Here is an 18412-nt window from a genome sequence, read left to right on the forward strand (position 1 = left end):
TGAAACGGAAGTGCCCTCCCTCCCTTCATGAAGCAAAGGACTGACCATGCTTCCATCCATCGCTGTCCCAAGCGCAACTCGGTTTGAGGACTCCCTCCTCTCTGACCCGGGAGGACACTGAGGCTTTAGAAAGGGAACTTTTCTGGGCACTGTTCTCCCCACCACACAGATCCTGCCTTCCTCTTCCCGTCTCACTCAGCCTGTGTCATGAGGTTCTCTCCTGAGCACTGGGCTTAGAAAATAGTTAACGCTGACTTTCACATTACACTAACACAGAAAAAGGTTTAAACAGAAATCAAGTGAAATGAAACAACCACAAGAAGCAGCACAGAAGGCGTGGCCCTGCCCACTGGGTCACAGTTGGAGGAACAGCCTTCCAAGAATGGCTACCTCCTGGCTCCCTCAGCCCTGCTCCCTCCACTGCGCCCCAACATTCTAAGGAGTTCCCACAGGAACTCAGGGCAGTGAAGTGGGTTTGGTCTAATGCTGCTTGTATTAGGATGTTAATTTTGGTTCCCAAAACTGCTTATAGGAATGTCTGCACAAGACGCTGAGGGACCCTATCACCAGTTGGTTCTGATTGGTAACTAAAGATGCCAGAGGCCAATGACTGGACAGAAGAGGTGGGACTTGTAGGACCCCTGAAGGCCTTCCAGCTAGCTCATGCTGACCCAGCCCTAAGCCGCCTACCGGCCTGCCTCCAGAAGACTTGAGAAGGTAGATGGCAAAGTGGATGTGAAGGTAGAATTCCAGCTTCTGGGCCATCAAGTCGGTATCTCTGATGGAGCTGGGAATGTGTCCCTCCCACAAGTCAAAGAACGCTTTCTGGTCTCCACTGTCAAAGGCTGCCACCAAATCCTTCTGTGGAGGAGACACAAGGAGTCAGGTCAAAGCTAGGCATGCTGATGGGAGGCAGAGGCAGGAGGATCTCTGGGAGTTCGAAGCCAGCTAGTCTATAGAGTGCGTTCCGGGACAGCCAGGACTACACAGAGAAACCCTGTCTCGAAAATCCAAAAGAAGAATCCTAGTCACGTAAGATGCTCTTTCTCCCAACACCTCAAACTCACCACCTACCAGAGCTAGATCCCCACACTCTCTTTCCCAGATGCTCCTCTCCTCGGCAAGCCCTGTGACAGCGCCTAGATTTCCAGCCTTGGAACAGGCAACCTGGGCTGAGAGGATGAAATGCTAAGGCCTTCAAAACAGACATATTCTGAGGCCGGAGGACTCACAGGCATGTGAATATCCTGAACTCTCCCTTGAGTACAATAGACTTCCACAGTGGTACCTTGATGGCACCCATCCATTCAATACAAATCCACGAGTTTTTACAGGGAGCCCAGTAATGAATTTCTTTTTTTTTTTTTTTTTTGGCTTTTTGGATTTGGTTTTGTCGAGACAGGGTTTCTCTGTGTAGCCCTGGCTGTCCTCGAACTCAGAAATCCACCTGTCTCTGCCTCCCAGAGTGCTGGGATTACAGGCGTGCGCCACCACCGCCCGGCTCCAGTAATGAATTTCTATGTCCTCCAAACCAGCCTGGAAAAGCTGAGGGCAGCCTGTTAGCCACTGAGGATGAGCACTGCCAGGAGGAGGCACAGGCAGCCATGCACAGCCACCCTTCCCCCATCCTCCTCCACCCCCAATTGTCTGGGGGAACCTGGTCAGAGGGCTCCTCACTTTCTTGTGAATGAAGAATACAATGGTGAAGTGACTGTGCCCAGGCTGTGCTGCTGGGCTAGACTCAGCTCCATGCTCCCCTCTGTTGAGCTCCCTGCAAACCCTGCCAGGCACTCTGGGCAGGCTGAGAGTCCATGACTGTGTGGATGAGGTAAGTGCAGACTTACCTGGTATTTTAAGGCTTAGAGTCATTTTTTTTTCAAACACATCTTGGCAGACTCTACATATTAAATGGTCCATCTATAGTTTATTCTAGATTCTGTATTTGTAAATCTGAAATCACAAACCTATGATATATCCTTACCATTGCATCTGTACAGGGAAATGACCCCTGCTTTAAAATAACCTCTATACATAAACTGATCCTCTGTTAGCCAGAGCCACCAAGGTAAGAATGCACACACACCACCAATCACGGAGAGTGCGGTGCTGCTGGGACTGGGCCTAAGAATTGTCACTTAAGGCAACTGACAGTAAATTTTGTTTAACCACTACTGCAGACATTTCTGTGGTTTGAGTTTCTAAAAGATACTTTAATTACAGCTATTTAGAGAGACAGCCTGTGTGTGAGCATGTATGTGCATGTGTGTGGTATATTGGCACATGTGTCTTATTATGTATGTAAAACCCAAAAGACAACCTTTGGGAGTTGGTTCTTTCACCATGTGATCACAGGAATCAAACTCAGGTCTTGAGAGTCTGTGTGCCTACCCACTGAGCCTGGATTCCCTTGTCTTGTTATCCTGATCCTCCTGCCTCAGCCTCCTGAGTCCCAGGGATAGGACATGTGCCGCCATTCTCCTCTTACGCTCTAAACTACTTGCTTGGGAACTCTATCAGTGGGGCATGATGACAGAGTCATGTATGCAGTAGTACCATAATATACAGTATTATCTATAGCTATTGACCCGACAACCCACATGAATAAATATTAAACACACATTAAAAAAAAGCACAGAACCTACCAGAGCGGAACACCAGAAAAAAGTACATGTTAGCAAAGACGTGTAAACCTGAAGCCTCTAGATTACTGGAGAGAACATAGACTTATTTTATTTTATGTGTATGGGGGTTTTGCCTACATGGTAGTCTGTGCCCCACGGGCATGCGCATGCCTAGGACCTGCAGAAGCCAAAAGTAGGTGTCGGATTCCTTGGAACTGGAGTTACAGGTGGTTATAAGGCACCATGAAAGGACTGGGAACTGAAGAGGAGCCAGTGCTCTTCACTGCTGAGCCGTCTCTCCAGCCCTCTCTGTGTTCTTTGATAGTGACCATCTTATGTGAAGTAGTAGGATACACTGTGGCTTTTAGTGCATTCCTCTGACAGCTTTGGGTCTATTTTTATCTAACATGAAAGAACTTGCAATTTTCTGACTGTCATAAGCATCTTCACAACCAAAGCCAGGCGAGGCCTCACCTGGATGACGAGCAACTTGGAGTCCTTCTTTAACGACCCCCCAACGGTTTTACACAGTGGCTTTCCTTTTACTTTGCATTCTTTTGAAAACGTCTTCAAGGTGTCTTCAAATTCAGCAAAATCTAAATACTGGAAAAGAGGACATAATTCAGGAACAACAACAACAAAAAAAATCAAACCCATATACTGTAATTAAACAAAGGTCAAATTCCCTGAACACAAACAAACTCTCTAAGCAGACATACAAAAGACAGACAGGAATACGCTCAAAACCAAGCCCACGAGGATGTCTGCCGTCAGAGACACGACCTGGGCAAGGTTTAACTCGCGATGCCCTTACACCACGTCTGACTCCCAGTGCCACAATCATGAGGCTCAGAGTCAGAGGAACCAACCTCCTCTTCTGGGCGTCCAGTGGCACATGCAGTCAAATGCACACAGATGCACACAAACACATAAATCAAAAAGACACGTGCTGACAGTGACAAAGCAACCTTCTCTACTGTTGATAGACAGTAGAGACCAACCTAACTATGAATGGAAAGTAATCGGGGTTCCTTAGAAAACTGAAGATAGCAATGATGATGATGATGATAATAATAATAAATGTAATATATTGCATACATTATGCAACTGTCAAGTAACAAGTCACTCAACAAAAAAAATCTGAACTAGGCTATGATCCAGCAATCCCATTTTTAGGGTATATATTTTGGGAATATATAGAAAATAAAATCTATTTCTAAGAGTGTTATCCACATGAATATTTCTTTCTTTTTCTTTCTTTTTTTCAGATTTATTTATTTTTATTGTTCTATGTAAGTACACTGTAACTGTCTTCAGACACCAGAGGAGGGCATCAGATTTCATTACGGATAGTTGTGAGCCACCATGTGGTTGCTGGGAATTGAACTCAGGACCTTTGGAAGAGCAGTCAGTGCTCTTAACCACTGAGCCATCTCTCCAGCCCCACATGAATATTTCTACAACATTTTTCAAACCACCCAAGACACAGAATGAACCTAAATATCCATCAATAGATGAGTGGGTAGGAAAATGTGTAACACTAAGATTACAACCTTAGGAAATCCTGCCCTGGTAACAGGGATGCAGGGGGGAGGGGCGGGGCAGGGTACACGAGACAGCCCAGGCAGAGACAGATAAAGGCTGCGTGTGCAGGTGGAATCTAAAGTCACACTCACTGAAGCAGACAGCACAATGGCAGCTGCCTGGGGCTGAGAGAACATTTTGATGAAAGGATAAATTTCAGTTATGCAAAACGAGTAAAGCCCTGGAGCTAACTGTCAGTCCATGGCTGTGGTCAATCGCACTGTGATAACAACACTGAGGAGCGCATTTGGAACGTGTGCCGGAGAGTTGATTTTAAGTCAACTCTCTAACACAGTCAGAAGAAAAGAAGGACAGGCGGAAACACGGGATGGGTGTACTTAATTAGCTTGGTCAGCGATCACATCGGCATGTCATAAATGTACATCTTTCTGTCAAGTACTTATAGACAGTATAATGGATATAGAAAGTACACCATGGATTCCAGGTGAAAGATCTCCTAAGACTGAAGCTACAGGTTATGAGCCACCCTACATGGGATCTGGGAACCAAACCTGGGTCTTGCCTATGAGCAATATGTGTTCTTAACCACTGAATGATCTGCTGCCCGGTCCTTTTTATTATTAAGAGAAACTAAAGTAATGCAGTCTAAAAAAAAAAGCTGACGTGATTGGCAGAGGTCTGCCTCTTTTGGTTTACTAGGATCCATTTGAAATAGAATTAGAAATAATGCTTTGCTAGCAGAATATAAACCATTAAAAATGGAAAACTTAGCATTCATGTAGACATTAGCTGAGTATTCTGTTCCCATTCTCAAGAACAATGCTCTAAAAAAGTTCTTCACACATGTCCTTTCGGTTAGTATCAGTTGAATCGTGTTAGATCTGTTCTGAGAAGCACATTTGGAATTTGCTAGGAAACATGATTTTAAGTCAACTCTCAACACAGAAGAAGAAAAGAAGAAGAATAGGAGGAAACCCTGTCTGGCCCTGTCTAGTCCTTGTGGTTCCAGTCATAGAAATATACTCAGCATCATCACCATGACCACAGTTGCCTGCCCAATGTGGACACCATCTTCCCTCCTGTGTCTCTTGAGGCATAGCTGACAGTGAAGGGCCTCCACTTTGTCAGCTCCAAACCTCGGAGGGCTTGCCTGGGTCCTGGTCTTCACGAGCTTTCAGTGTAGCAAATCTAAATGATCTGGAAGTAAAGCTGCTCTATGGCGCGTGCCTGTGGTCCCAGCACCACCGGAGAGGCAGAGGCAGGAGGAAAGGGATTTCAAGGCCATCCCGGGCTAAATGAGACCCAAACAAACACACTTGCTTGCACCTGAGTGGGTGAAGTGGAAAATCATGTAATGATTAAAAGAAAAAAACGCAATTCAGAAATATATCACATTTTACTATTTATTATATACTCATTTACTCTTCTAAATTTTTTTCTTTTTGGAATGCTTCACAAATTTGCACGTCTGTCATCTGTGTGCAGGGGCCATGGCAATCTTCTCTGTATCATTCCAACTTTAGTATATGTGCTGCCGAAGCGAGCACTTAATTTGTTTTGATAACTGGATGTCTACATAAAGCCCAGACTGACCTGCTGAAGCCTCTCAGGTGCAGGGTTGCATGTGCAATCCTGCTACATTTTAAAGATGTATTTATTTTTATTTTACGTGTGAAGGCAGCTTGTCTGTATGTACAACTGAACATGACATGCATGCAGCATCCACAAAGCCAGAAGACAGCAAAACCTTTCAAGCTGGAATTAGGGATGGCTCTTAGCCACCATCTGAGTACCAGGTCCTCTGGAAGAGCAGTCAGTGTGTTTAGCCACCAAGCTATTGTTGCCACATTTTAATTTTTATTTTAAGCTTTATTCATTTTCTTATTTTTATGTGTATGAGTATTTCTACTACATGTATGTATGTGTACCGCACCCACGCCTCGTATCCACATAAGCCAGAAAAGGGTGTCGGGTTCTCTGAGACTATAATTACTGATGGGATGGCTCTAAGTCCCCATGTGGGTGCTGGGAATCAAACTTGGGTCCCTCTTGAGCCAGGGACCTTAACCTCTGAGCCACATCTCTGCCCCACTACACTTTAAAATACATGTTTTGGGGACCTGAGTTCCAATCCCAGGACCCACACAGGGTGACTCACAAATGCCTACAACTTGAGCTCCAGGAGATCCAGTGCCCCGCTCTGGCCTCTGTGAGCGCTCACACACGACAATGCCAACAGCCATACAGACATAAACACACAAATAATCTTTTTTTTTAAAAAAATGCTTTTCCGTGACTTGTGTTTCTTATACGTACCTCTTTCACTAGTCCAAGTAATTCAGATTCATGAGCCAGGATATCCCCCATAATGAACGGTTCCCGGTAATTCTCACAGCAGAAATCTCTATGAAACAAACAAACAAACAATCAAAAAGGTTAATTTAAACCACTGAGAAATCACAAGTGGGTGGCTGTGGTAGACACAGTAAACCACAGAACCCACGACCACAGGACAACGGGAAGTCACATGACTAGGGGGATTTAAAGGTACAGGTGACATTAAGATTACTCATCAGCAGTCCTCCAGTCACGGTCACGGAGATGAGCCTGGATTACTAGTGCAAGAGAAGCCCTGAGGAAGAGGCGGCAAGGCTCAGGGAGAGGGACCGGTCACTTCCGGCTCTGCAGGTGGTGGAGAGTCAGGGAGCTAAGGCAGCGACTGGGAGGCTCCTCTAGGTTGTCCTGAAAGGCCTAAATTTGGCCCACTCATCTGAGTCCCCTCAGTAGAGGGCCAATCAATTACTTTACGTGGCTTATGCACCAGAAATGTTCACTGCAGGCTTCTAGGCCTGCAGAACGTCAGGGTACCTAGCCTGCACTACTTCAAGCACCAAGTTCACAGTGATTCCTCGCTGCAATGGTAGAAAACACAAGAGCTGAGCTGTGGTTCCGTTGGGAGAGTGCGTAACTAATACACATAAAGCCCTCTAGCACCTCAGAAACTGCGTGTGCCGGCACGCGTCTACAGTCCTGGCAATTGGGAGGGAGGGTGTGATGCACACGCCTGTGATCCCAGCACATGGAGTTGTTTCTAGGAGGCCACAGTTGAAGGCGGACTCCTTAGGCCATCTCTCTAAGCCCTTGGTAGCTCTCCACTGATCTGCTGGCTTGAACCACACTGGCCAACACCCATTTCCAGCGTACACAGAAGCTCCCTGATGCCCACAATACACCTGCCCTCAAGGACCTGCATGTGCACAGTTCTGTCTGTTTTGATGCTCTTTCTACAAACATCTACATCTTGGGTGGTCTCTGCTTAAAGGTACCACCCAGAGAGACGTGGGAAAACACCCCACCTGAGCGTGTGCTGCGGATTCCCAGGGGAACTCCCCACTGGTTGACTTCAATGTCCTCTCACTGATGCACCTGCATCAGAATCCCCTTCATAACTCAAGCCAAGCATTGTGTGTGGCCTGATGCCCCAGGATGCCTGTTAGACAGGTGTGGAGCTGGGTGGAAAGAGATTCAGGGAAGAGAATGAAAGGGAGAGGTGAGGTCACCATCTCATTAGAAACAGAGTATCGGTTTGAAGAAAAGGGAAGATCACACTGCCTAAGGCGATGTGGCAGGGTCCCGGGGTTCACTGAAGCTATATGGGTGTGTAGGATGGCACAGGTCTGCAGTGCCGCTGCTTGCTCTGGGCGCTTGCAGCTGTCTGCGCTGTTACCGAGTGAGGGCTGCCTAGAAGAAAGGGACATGATGAGGGGATATAGACGCTAAGCTAGGCTGGGTCCAGGGGAGGTGAGGGCGGTAAGGGTGCCCCACAGTGAGCTGACTGCAGTGTCACCTGTTGCAAAAGGGGCACCTTCCAGGGACCTGGAAGATGGAGGGTGGTGGTCTGAATGGGAGGCGGAGGCTTCAAGTTAACACTCTGGGGCACCATACAGGAACAAGCAGCTTGCGAGCACTCAGTGCATGGATAAGGAGAATGGAGGGGGAAAGGCTGAAAATAAGGGAAAGAGGAGCCGGGCAGTGGTGGTGCACGCACGCCTTTAGTCCCAGCACTCGGGAGGCAGAGGCAGGCAGAGCTCTGAGTTCCAGTCTGGTCTACAGAGCGAGTTCCAGGATAGTCAGGGCTACACAGAGAAACCCTGTCTCAACACCACCACCCCGACAAAATAAAAAAAAGTGGGCAGGTCATGATGCTGAAATCTCCAAAGCAAGTAGAGTGGTGAGGAAATTTCTATTAAAAAGGAGGCAGTCAGGGGTTGGAGAGACGGCCCCCGGGTTGGACAGACGCCCCAAGGTTGGACAGACGGCCCCAGGGTTGGGAGCACTGGCTGCTTCCCTAGAGAACTTATGTTTAACTCCCAGCACGTGATAGCTTGAAAAGGTCCATTAACTCCAGCTTCTGAGGATCCATGGCCACAGGCAAGCACTTGATGTGCGTGCGTGGGCGTGTACCCGCGTGGGCGCGTAAACAGGCAAAGTACCCATACACATAAAGTAAACAAATCTTTACAAAGAAAAGGAAAGGAGCTGGAGATGGCTCAGCGGTTAAGAGCACTGACTGACCGGGTGGTGGTAGCACACGCCTCTAATCCCAGCACTTGGGAGGCAGAGGCAGGTGGATTTCTGAGTTCGAGGCCAGCCTGGTCTACAGCGTGTGTTCCAGGTCAGTCAGAGCTACACAGAGAGACCCTGTCGAAAAACAAAACAAAACAAAGTGCACTGACTGCTCTTCCGGAGGTCCTGAGTTCAAATCCCAGCAACAGCATGGTGGCTCACAACCATGAGATCTGATGCCCTCTTCTGGGGTATCTGAAGACAGCTACAGTGTACTTACATATAATAAATAAATCTTAAAAAAAAAAAAGGAAAGAGAGAGAGAAAGTAACCGAGTGAGCTGACACCTTGGTGTAGTGGTAAATACAAGCCTTTAATCTTAGCACTAGTGAGGTAGAGGCAGGCAGATCTCTGTAATTAATTACTTAATTACATTTTAAAGCAGGCTAAGCGAGACATAAGGAGCAAGCCCGTAAGCAGCAGTCCTCCATGGCCTCAGCAGTCACATCGGTGCAAGCATCTGGGATCCTGCCCAGCCTCGCTTCCTCTGATGACCAGAGATGTGCAATCTTAAGTAAAACAAATGCTTTCTTCCCCTATGTTGCTTTGAGTCACACAGTTTCATCCCAGCAAGAGAAACCCTAACTAGCACAGTTCCCCACCTCACGGGCAAACGCACCGTCTCTCCAGGGCTAGAATTAAACCTATGCTGACATTGCCAGAGACGAGGCAGGAGTTGGTTCCCTCCTTCCGAAGTGTGGATCCTGGGGTTCCGAGCCATCAGGCTTGGTCAGCAAGTGTGTATCTCCCGTGAGTTCAAGGCAACCCTTGAACCTTCTGTTGGATGAACGTCCTGAGTCTCCTTAGCTCAGTTAAATTAGTCCAAATAACCGCTGGGCTAAGGATCTACTTTGTGGAGAAAGAAATAAACTGCTCATAATGTTCTGGCATGCGGTGACGATGCCATCTCTCCATCTGCGAGAGATTCAGACCTACAGCTGGCTGGAAAAGGAGAAGATGGGTTTGTCCCTCAAGTAACATGCTTCCATTTAGATTCAGTGAAGTCTGAGCATGTCCTGGGCGCTGAGAAGGAAGACTTCTAATGAAAACTATGTATGGGGAGAGAGGGACCTAAATGCCCCAAGCCACGAGAACGAGCTGCCCACGCTCAGCGAGAAGGCCCAGGGACACTCCAAGCCCGCCCCGCCGCAGCTCTTGGGGGAAGCAATGGGATGCTCAGGCGGCCGCCTCGGGCCCTGGCCAGGGAGGAGCCGGGACGGACAAGGCGAGCTCTCCAGGCGATGATCCCAGGCCCGCGCCAAGGGTGCAGCCGCAAGGAGGGCCGCGCTTACCTGCTACCCGGCGGTGCTCTCACTCCTCCAGCTCGCCAGCTCGCCTGCCGTCACCCCGGCAACCACCGCTACAGCTGGGTCACGTGAGGCGACCCGGCCAATCTTGCAGGCCGAGGACGACGCGGAGCATCCTGGGAGGGAGAGTTGGGGCGGAGGGGGGGGGGGCGGCAACCTTACGTGGTCAGTGCCGGAAGTGAAGCCGATCCGGCGTGAGGCTAGCGAGAGTCTTTAGCCTAGACTGCAAACGAACCATACATAACTCAGATCTGCCTGTTTAAGATCCAAGCACCAGACTTCCACCTACGACAGAATCGTCCAGGGATTATTAGAGACACTTTTGTCTTTCCTGTGTGAATTTAGGTTTGCAAAGCAAAACAAATTCAGAGGCCTGCGAGATGGCTTAGAGCTAAAACCCTTCCCTTCCCCTCGAAGTGTTGAGGCTTTGTGGTAGAAGTCTCTGTATTACCACTTTCCGGCCTTCAAAAAGTGGGAGCCTCCCAAGGCTATAGACTGTCCAGAGGACTTAGAGAAGGGAGGTGCCCTTGCCTCTAAAGACGCTGTAGGATGGGCGGAGGCCCCATCTCCTGAGCTCTCTGCTCTGTCAATGCTTTTGTGAGTTAGGATGTCTTTCAACCAAGGCTGTATTTAGGAAGAGAGTACTATGTCCTATATCCTGTCCAGGTAATATGGCTTGAAAATAATTTCCTGTAGATGTATTCTCAGTTAATACTGTCAGTATAACTGTGTGCCAAGGGTTACCAAGTGAAATACAGAACAGCCAATTTTCTTTAAATTTCGGATAGCTTTGGTATGAGTATATCAGCAGTATTGCAATATTCTATTGTGCATATATGGGGACACGTTTTTATTTGCTAAATACACCATATTTGTGCCCAGCATCATGCTAAGTGCGTCACCCAGGGTTCTTTGATTCTTGTGTCTACAGGATGGATAATGGGCTCTGTGTTTTATAGGCTAACACTATTGTGAGTTACCAGGATTCTGAGCACCTGCAAAACAGCCACAGTCAGCGTCCCTACCCTCTTGTTTTCCAAAATACCTCATCCTTTGTGCTCTGGGAAAGACCAGGACCGGGGTGAAACTGTCCACTCTCCCTCAGGAATAGCATGCAGCTCAGATCCCAGCGAGCAGTCGATCCTCTTGTTTACCCATGACAACACCAAAACACCAAACAACGTCCAGCTTCCCACTCTGTGTCTCCTAGTTGATTAGTGAAATTTAGAAACCGTACTCACTCCCCGAAACCAGTCAGGAGTAGACATTTCTGGGTCTTCTACTGAGGGTTAAACCATCCCACCCCGCCCTCTGTGCGACTCTTAGATGGAGCCGCGGCTTTCCCTATTGCAATCACTTGAAAAACAAACAATCTTCTTAACTGTCCAGGTTTTGTCCTTGGAAAAATGGAGTACACGATGTAGAGCCCTCTGGGGCTAAAGAGATGGCTCATTAAAAACACTTCCGGAGGACAAGGGTTCAATTCCCCACACCTACACAGCAGTTTACAACCATCGGGTTTAGAGTTTCAGGATATCTAGCACCTCCTTCTGGCCTCCAAGGGTACTGCATGCACGAGGTATGAAAACATACATGCTAGCCTAATGAGCATATTAGTAATAAATAAATAAATAAACAAATCAAATTTAGGGATAGATGATTCCGTTGTTATAAGCTTCTGGGGGGGGGGACCCAGATTCGAGTCTCATAACTATTTGATGGCTCACAATCGTCTGTCACTCCAGTTTCTGGGGATCTGATGACCCCTTCTGGACACCACAAGCACTACACACACATAGTACACATACAGACGAAGACCCGCAAAGATAAATGAATGTGTATATTTTATTGTTTGTTGAGACAGGCTTTCTCTGTGCAGCCCTGACTTTCGTGAAACTCACTCTGCAGATCAGGCTGGCCTGGAACTTAGAAATCCACTGCCTCTGCCTCCCAAGGGCTGGGATTAAAGGTGTGCACCACCATGGCTTGGCAACAAATAAATGTTGAATAAAAAAATGTCTAAAATGGGGTGTGGGTCCTCAGAACTCACAGAGGTGGGGAGCGCAAGCCTAACCCGGGCATTTGTGCCTCTGAGCTCTGGCCAACAAAAACACCTCCAGGGAGCAGAAAGACAGCTCAGTTGGCAAACTGGCCACTGCATAAGAGTGAAGCGCTCCATCACCCACATAGAAGCCAGGTCTGCTAGTGTGTCTCTATATCCCCTGGTGCTAGAGTCCCTGGGGGAGGGGGCAGAGTAGAAACTGCCCTAGAGCTCTGAGATGGGTTGTTTTCCCTTGGCCTAGGGAGTGGCACTTTTAGAAAGTTTGGTCTTGTTGGACTAGGTGTGACCTTGTTGGAGTAGGTGTGTCACTGTGGGTGTGGGCTTTAACATCTTCAACCTTGCTGCCTGGAAATCCGTATTCTGCTTGCAACCTTCAGATGAAGATGTAGAACTCTCAACTCTTCCTGTACCATGCCTGTCTGGATGCTGCCATGTTCCCACCTTGATGATAATGGACTGAACCTCTGAACTAAGCCAGCCCCAGTTAAATGTTGTCCTTATGAGAGTTTCCTTGGTGTACTTACATATAACAATAAATAAATCTTTAAAAAAAAAGGGGGGGGGGTTGGAGAGATGGCTCAGTGGTTAAGAGCACCGACTGCTCTTCTAGAGGTCCTGAGTTCAATTCCCAGCAACCACATGGTGGCTCACAACCTTATCTGTAATGAGATCTGACGCCCTCTTCTGGTGTGTCTGAAGATAGCTACAGTGTACTTACATATAACAATAAATAAATCTTTAAAAAAAAAAAAAGTTTCCTTGAGCTGGAGAGATGGCTCAGCAGTTAAGAGCACTGACTGCTCTTCCTGATGTCCTAAGTTCAAATCCTAGCAAACACATGGTGGCTCACAACCATCTGTAATGAGATCTGATGCCCTCTTCTGGTGTGTCTGAAGACAGCTACAATGTACTCATGTAAATTTGATAAATTAATTAAAAAAATTTAAAAAAATCATGATTTCATATTTCTTTAAAAAAAAAAATAAGTTTCCTTGAGCCGGGTGTGGTGGCGCATGCCTGTGTTCCCAGTAATTGGGAGGCAGAGGCAGGTGGATTTCTGAGTTAGAGTCCAGCCTGGTCTACAGAGTGAGTTCCAGGACAGCCAGGGCTACACAGAGAAACCCTGTCTCAAAAAACCAAAAATAAATAAATAAAATAAAATAAAGGAGTTTCCTTGGTGGGAGCTGGAGAGATGGCTCAGAGGTTAAGAGCACTGACTGCTCTTCCAGAGGTCCAGAGTTCAAATCCCAGCAACCACATGGTAGCTCACAACCATCCATAACAAGATCTGATGCTCCCTTCTGGAGTATCTGAAGACAGCTACAGTGTGCTTACATATAATAAATAAATAATAAATAAATCTTTAAAAAGAAAGTTTCCTTGGTCATGGTGTCTGTTGGCAGCAGTAAAACCCTAACGAAGGAGAGCTCATTGGCCAGTTACCAGTCTAACCAAATCGATAAATTCCAGGTTCACTGAGAGACCTTGTCTCAACCAAATAAAATGAAGAACAATCAAAGAAGGTGTTTTTATGTCTGCCTTTGGCCTCTACATTCATCTGAAAGCACAAGTACACACACACACACACACACACACACAGGCAAAACCAACTGGAACCCTCCAGAGTGTCTCACTTCTAGATGCGTTTGCCTGACTGCTGGGACCCTGCTCACCGGGTAGAGCATTCCTCTCCAGCTCGGCAGCTATGGATTCCGTATTATCTGACAGCAGCCATGCTGAGTTATAGCTGTATAGCTGTCTGATTACCCTTGAGTAATCCTGGTTGGTTCCCCACAAATAGCTTCCCAGCGTACCATAAATAGTCAAATCCACGAGAGTGGTATGTAGGCCTGGAGCCCTGGACCCGGGTGCCAGGAATACGCCTGGCTCTTTGATACTGGCTTGAGATAAACCAGGTACATTCCAGCTCCAATGAGGTCACTTCTGTCCTGACTGCTGTGTGAAGCCCCATCGGTTGACCCAAATTGTGGAGTTCTGCCTGGGCTTGCTGCAAGTTGTACTTCTTTCAGTAAATCTCCAGTAAGCTGAACTCCGTACAACAGGATTGCTCTGCCGCATTCTCCTGTCCCAGGGCACCGTGGGCCAGCTCTCAAACGCTGGGACCGGACCGAGAGTCCGACTCATCTCCCCCTCCTTGATCGCAGAGATGAGCTGACTCTGCGCTGGGTGGGATTAAATTTACTCCATCCCTTTAGCCACAGTAATTGGTTGAGGACGAGCGTGTGACCTGTTTGAACAAGTCCAAACAGAGTCAGTAAACATTCTTCTAGGGATTTTTCTACTGAAGCGTGATCATGCGCACCATTGTAAAATGGTAGCCAGGGGCGTCTACAGTCTTCATCATGTGGAAAGGCTTGGGAAAATTAAACCCTCACCCAGGCTAGAGTGTGAAGACCAAGCCTCCATCTTGGGTTTAAAAGCCATCCGACAGTGAAGGCGAACTAGGTTCCTTCCTGTTGATGATTAAACCTTTTTCTCAAGCATTTTGCTGTGCCCTACCTGTAACCTTAACTACAAATGGTTCTGTACCGCATGTTCAGGAATAGCAGGCACGACTTTGGTTCAAAAAGTTGTTTGTAGCTGGGCAGTGGTGGCGCATGCCTTTAACCCCAGCACTTGGGAGGAAGAGGCAGGTGCTATACAGAGAAACCCTGACTAAAAACAACAACAACAACAGCAGCAACAAAAACAAAAGTTGTTTATAACCATCTTGCAATTCTATCTTTGTTTCAAAAGGTTATCTGAGCTGAGTGGTGGTGGCAAACACCTGTATTCCCAGCACTCTGGGAGGCAGAGGAGTTCGAGGCCAGCCTGGTCTACAGAGTGAGTTCCAGGAAAGCCAGGGCTACACAGAGAAACCCTGTCTCGAAAAAAAACAAAAAACAAAAAACAAAAAACAAAAAAATGTTTATCTGGCCACCTACGAGTACCTCGTTATGACTAGCTGTTGCCATGACTACCTTGTTATGACGAGCTGTTGCTGTGACTACCTTGCTCTGCCCACCTTTGCAACCCTGTCTGTGTCTGAGGAGGTCATCAGGACTAACTCTCACTGTGCTAGCGTTCTGCTCAAGTTCTGCTCCTGTAACCCCATCCTATTTTACCCACCAAATCCTTCACTGGAACCGCCTACCCCCGAGCTCGTCTTCCTCACAGACTTCCTCCAAGGCTGTCTCTCCAACCCTGCCTTAGCGGGAGGAAGCAAATAAACAAGCTCGCTTTAATTAATTGCTTGCTTTAGTTAACCTGGCCGTGAGGTTTGGGGTCTGCGCTCTCCCCCATCTTTGGGATTTGCAGGCCCCGGGGCCCTGGCGCTGCCCTCATTCTGCAGCCACCTAGTCTGTGAGCCACACTATTGCCAACAACCTCTGATCCACTGCCGCTCTTTCCATAAACTGGTTCAAGCTGGATTTCTATTGCATCCAAAGAGGCCTGGCTAGGAAAAGCATAATAATTTCTGCATATGTATCCATTCCTTCCTTCCTTTTATTCCTTTTTCTTTTTTCTTTTTTAAGATTTATTTATTATATGTGAGTACATTGTAGCTGTCTTCAGACACTCCAGAAGAGGGCATCAGATCCCATTACAGATGGCTGTGAGCCACTATGTGGTTGCTGGGATTTGAACTCAGAACCCTTGGAAGAGCGGTCAGTTATCTTAACTGCTGAGCCATCTCACCAGCCCTGCATAAGTCTTTCAAATAGCAAAGGAGACTAGTTTCATTTTTCATTGGGTTTTCATAACCCATTACTTCACTTCCAACATTAGACATGTGAAGGCTTTCCCCCTATATGTCAAGTAATCTTGGGCAGACACAAGTTGTGCCCTAATTCAGGTCTAAGAGTAGCAACCTAGAGCTGCAGTCAGATCCATCAGGCAAGGGTTCAGTCTACAGGAATGCCTCCACAGATGCTGTCTCCACGGGCTGTCTCCCGTGCTCTCCCCAAATGGCTCTAAATCAAAGCTCTCTGGACCCACTCCTTGGGTTCCACGTATCTGCTAGGATGGCTCATTAAATTCAAGGGAACATGTTCACTGGTTCATTACAAAGAACATTGATAAGGATGCAGATAAATAGGACGTTATATGTAGGAACACTGGCAAGGTAAAGATGGGGGTTCCTTGTGAACCCCTGCATGGTTCAGTAGTCAGAACTAGGAATTTGGATTTTTTTTCCCTTAGTTTTTCTAGACAGGGTTTCTCTGTGTAGCTCTGGCTGGCCTGGAACTCAGAAATTTGCCTGCCTCTGCTTCACAAGTACCAGGATGAAAGGTATGAGCCACCACCACTGCCGCCGCCACCGCCACCGCTGCCGCTGCCGCTGCCGCCACCACCCTTCTGGGAATTCAGGACTTTTTATGGAGGCTGCCTTACTATATTAATTATGGAAAGCCCCCAGCCTCTGATTAAGTTGTTCTCGTTCTGGTGGCCAGTCTCTAGCCAGGAGCCTACAAAGAATTATTTCATTGGAGCGTAGACACTCCTACCTAGGAAAGTCCAAGGGATTAGGAGATCTGTATCAGAAAGGAGGGGAGGGTATATGTTTGAGACCAAAATCTTTATTAGTTACCATGTTGTGTGAACAAACTCAAAATGGCTTCTGCAATGGAGGATTCAATTTTTATTTTTAAGATTTATTTTTGTTCCTACTTTCTGGTATGTGTGTGTGAATATTAATCATATGTATTCAGGTGTCATAGAGCCCAGAAGATGTTGGCTGATTCCCTGGATCTAGAGTTCACATGGTAGTGAGGCCCCTGACCTGGATGATGGGACCCAAACCCCAAATCTTCTGGAACAGCAACAAGCACTGTTAACCCTTGAGCCATCTACCTAGTCTCTGTCCAGAAGAAACTTCTTGGTGGCAGCGTAATTTCTCAAGGATCTGGGTCCTCTTCAGAACCGTACACTTTTTGTGAATGTGGGTGTTATGGTTTGAGTTTGAACTCTCCTGGCCCCTCTCCCCACACCACAGGCAGACTCCTGTTTCGGATGCTGGGTCCCTCACTGGTGGCACAGTTTTGGATGAACTTTTGGAAGGGTTAGGAGGTGTGGTCCGGCGGCTGGTGGAGGTAGGTCATTGGTGCTGGGCCTCTGAAGGTGTCACCAGCTCCTGTTTCCAGTCTGGCCTCCCTGTTTCCCAGCTGACGTGATGTCATCACTTGCCACTAGAAGCTTCTGTTGAATGGATGCCTCCCGCGCTCCCTTGCTGTGCTGGACTGAGGCCCTCTGAAACTAGGAGACAGAATGGAGCTCTCTTCCCTAAAATGACTTGGTCACAGTGACTCAAAAGTAGCTAAGTGATCAGTCCTGGCACCAGTCCACACCACCTGGTAAAATTAACATGTTGAAATTGTCATATTTACTCAGTTATGTTTCCTCTTAGGAATTCTTTTGAATCTTAGGACACCCATGTGATGTTCAATAGGAGACTAAAGATTATTTACTAATCAATATTTTTATTTATTTTTTTAAAGATTTATTTATTTCATATATGTAAGTACACTGTAGCTGTCATCAGACACCCCAGAAGAGGGCGTCAGATCTCATTATGGATGGTTGTGAGCCACCATGTGGTTGCTGGGAATTGAACTCAGGACCTTTGGAAGAGCAGTCAGTGCTCTTAACCGCTGAGCCATCTCTCCAGCCCTAATCATTATTTTTAATTTATTACATATAAGTGTGTGGTGTGTGTGTGTGTGTGTATGAGAGAGAGAGAGAGAGAGAGAGAGAGAGAGAGAGAGAGAGAGAGAGAGAACAGCTTACTTGCAGGGACTGGTTCTCTCCTTCCACAAGTGGACTGCAGGGATCAAACTCAGGTTATCTAGCTTGGTAGTCATCATCTTAATCCGCAGAGCCATCTTGCTGGTCCTGTTTATTATTTTACATGTATGTGTATTGGCCGCGTGAGTTTATGTGCACTATGTACATATAGGAGCCAGAAGAGGGTGCTGGGGGCTGGAGAGATGGCTCAGCGGTTAAGAGCACCAACTGCTCTTCTGGAGGTCCTGAGTTCAAATCCCAGCAACCACATGGTAGCTCCCAACCATCTGTAATGGGATCTGACGCCCTCTTCTGGTGTGTCTGAAGACAGCTACAGTGTACTTACATATAATAATAAATCTTTAAGGAAGAAGAAGAGGGTGCTGGGACCCCTGAATGGGTGTTAAACAGGTAATTATGAGTTGCCAGATGTGGGTGCTAGGAACGGAACCTAGGTCCTCACAAAG

At 47.1% G+C, this 18412-nt stretch overlaps 1 protein-coding gene and 1 non-coding gene across 4 annotated transcripts in view; both read right to left on the reverse strand.

The window, feature by feature from the left end:
- Positions 1-10154, reverse strand: part of Armc9 (armadillo repeat containing 9) — a 128870-nt gene extending 118716 nt beyond the window's left edge. For all 3 annotated transcript variants that reach the window (XM_052193602.1, XM_052193604.1, XM_052193603.1), the window contains exons 1-5: positions 10085-10154; positions 9412-9734; positions 6483-6570; positions 3096-3224; positions 691-861 (exon numbers count right to left, since the gene is read on the reverse strand). In XM_052193602.1, the coding sequence (XP_052049562.1) occupies positions 691-861; positions 3096-3224; positions 6483-6533 (351 nt within the window). In that variant the 5' untranslated portion in view covers positions 6534-6570; positions 9412-9734; positions 10085-10154. The remainder of the gene's footprint in view (positions 1-690; positions 862-3095; positions 3225-6482; positions 6571-9411; positions 9735-10084) is intronic.
- Positions 5603-5713, reverse strand: LOC127693096 (U6 spliceosomal RNA). The gene has a single exon (XR_007979578.1). It is a non-coding gene; the product is annotated as a U6 spliceosomal RNA (small nuclear RNA).
- Positions 10155-18412: the final 8258 nt, after the last annotated feature.

Source organism: Apodemus sylvaticus, chromosome 9 (assembly GCF_947179515.1).
Source record: "Apodemus sylvaticus chromosome 9, mApoSyl1.1, whole genome shotgun sequence".
Taxonomy (NCBI): Eukaryota; Metazoa; Chordata; class Mammalia; order Rodentia; family Muridae; genus Apodemus; species Apodemus sylvaticus.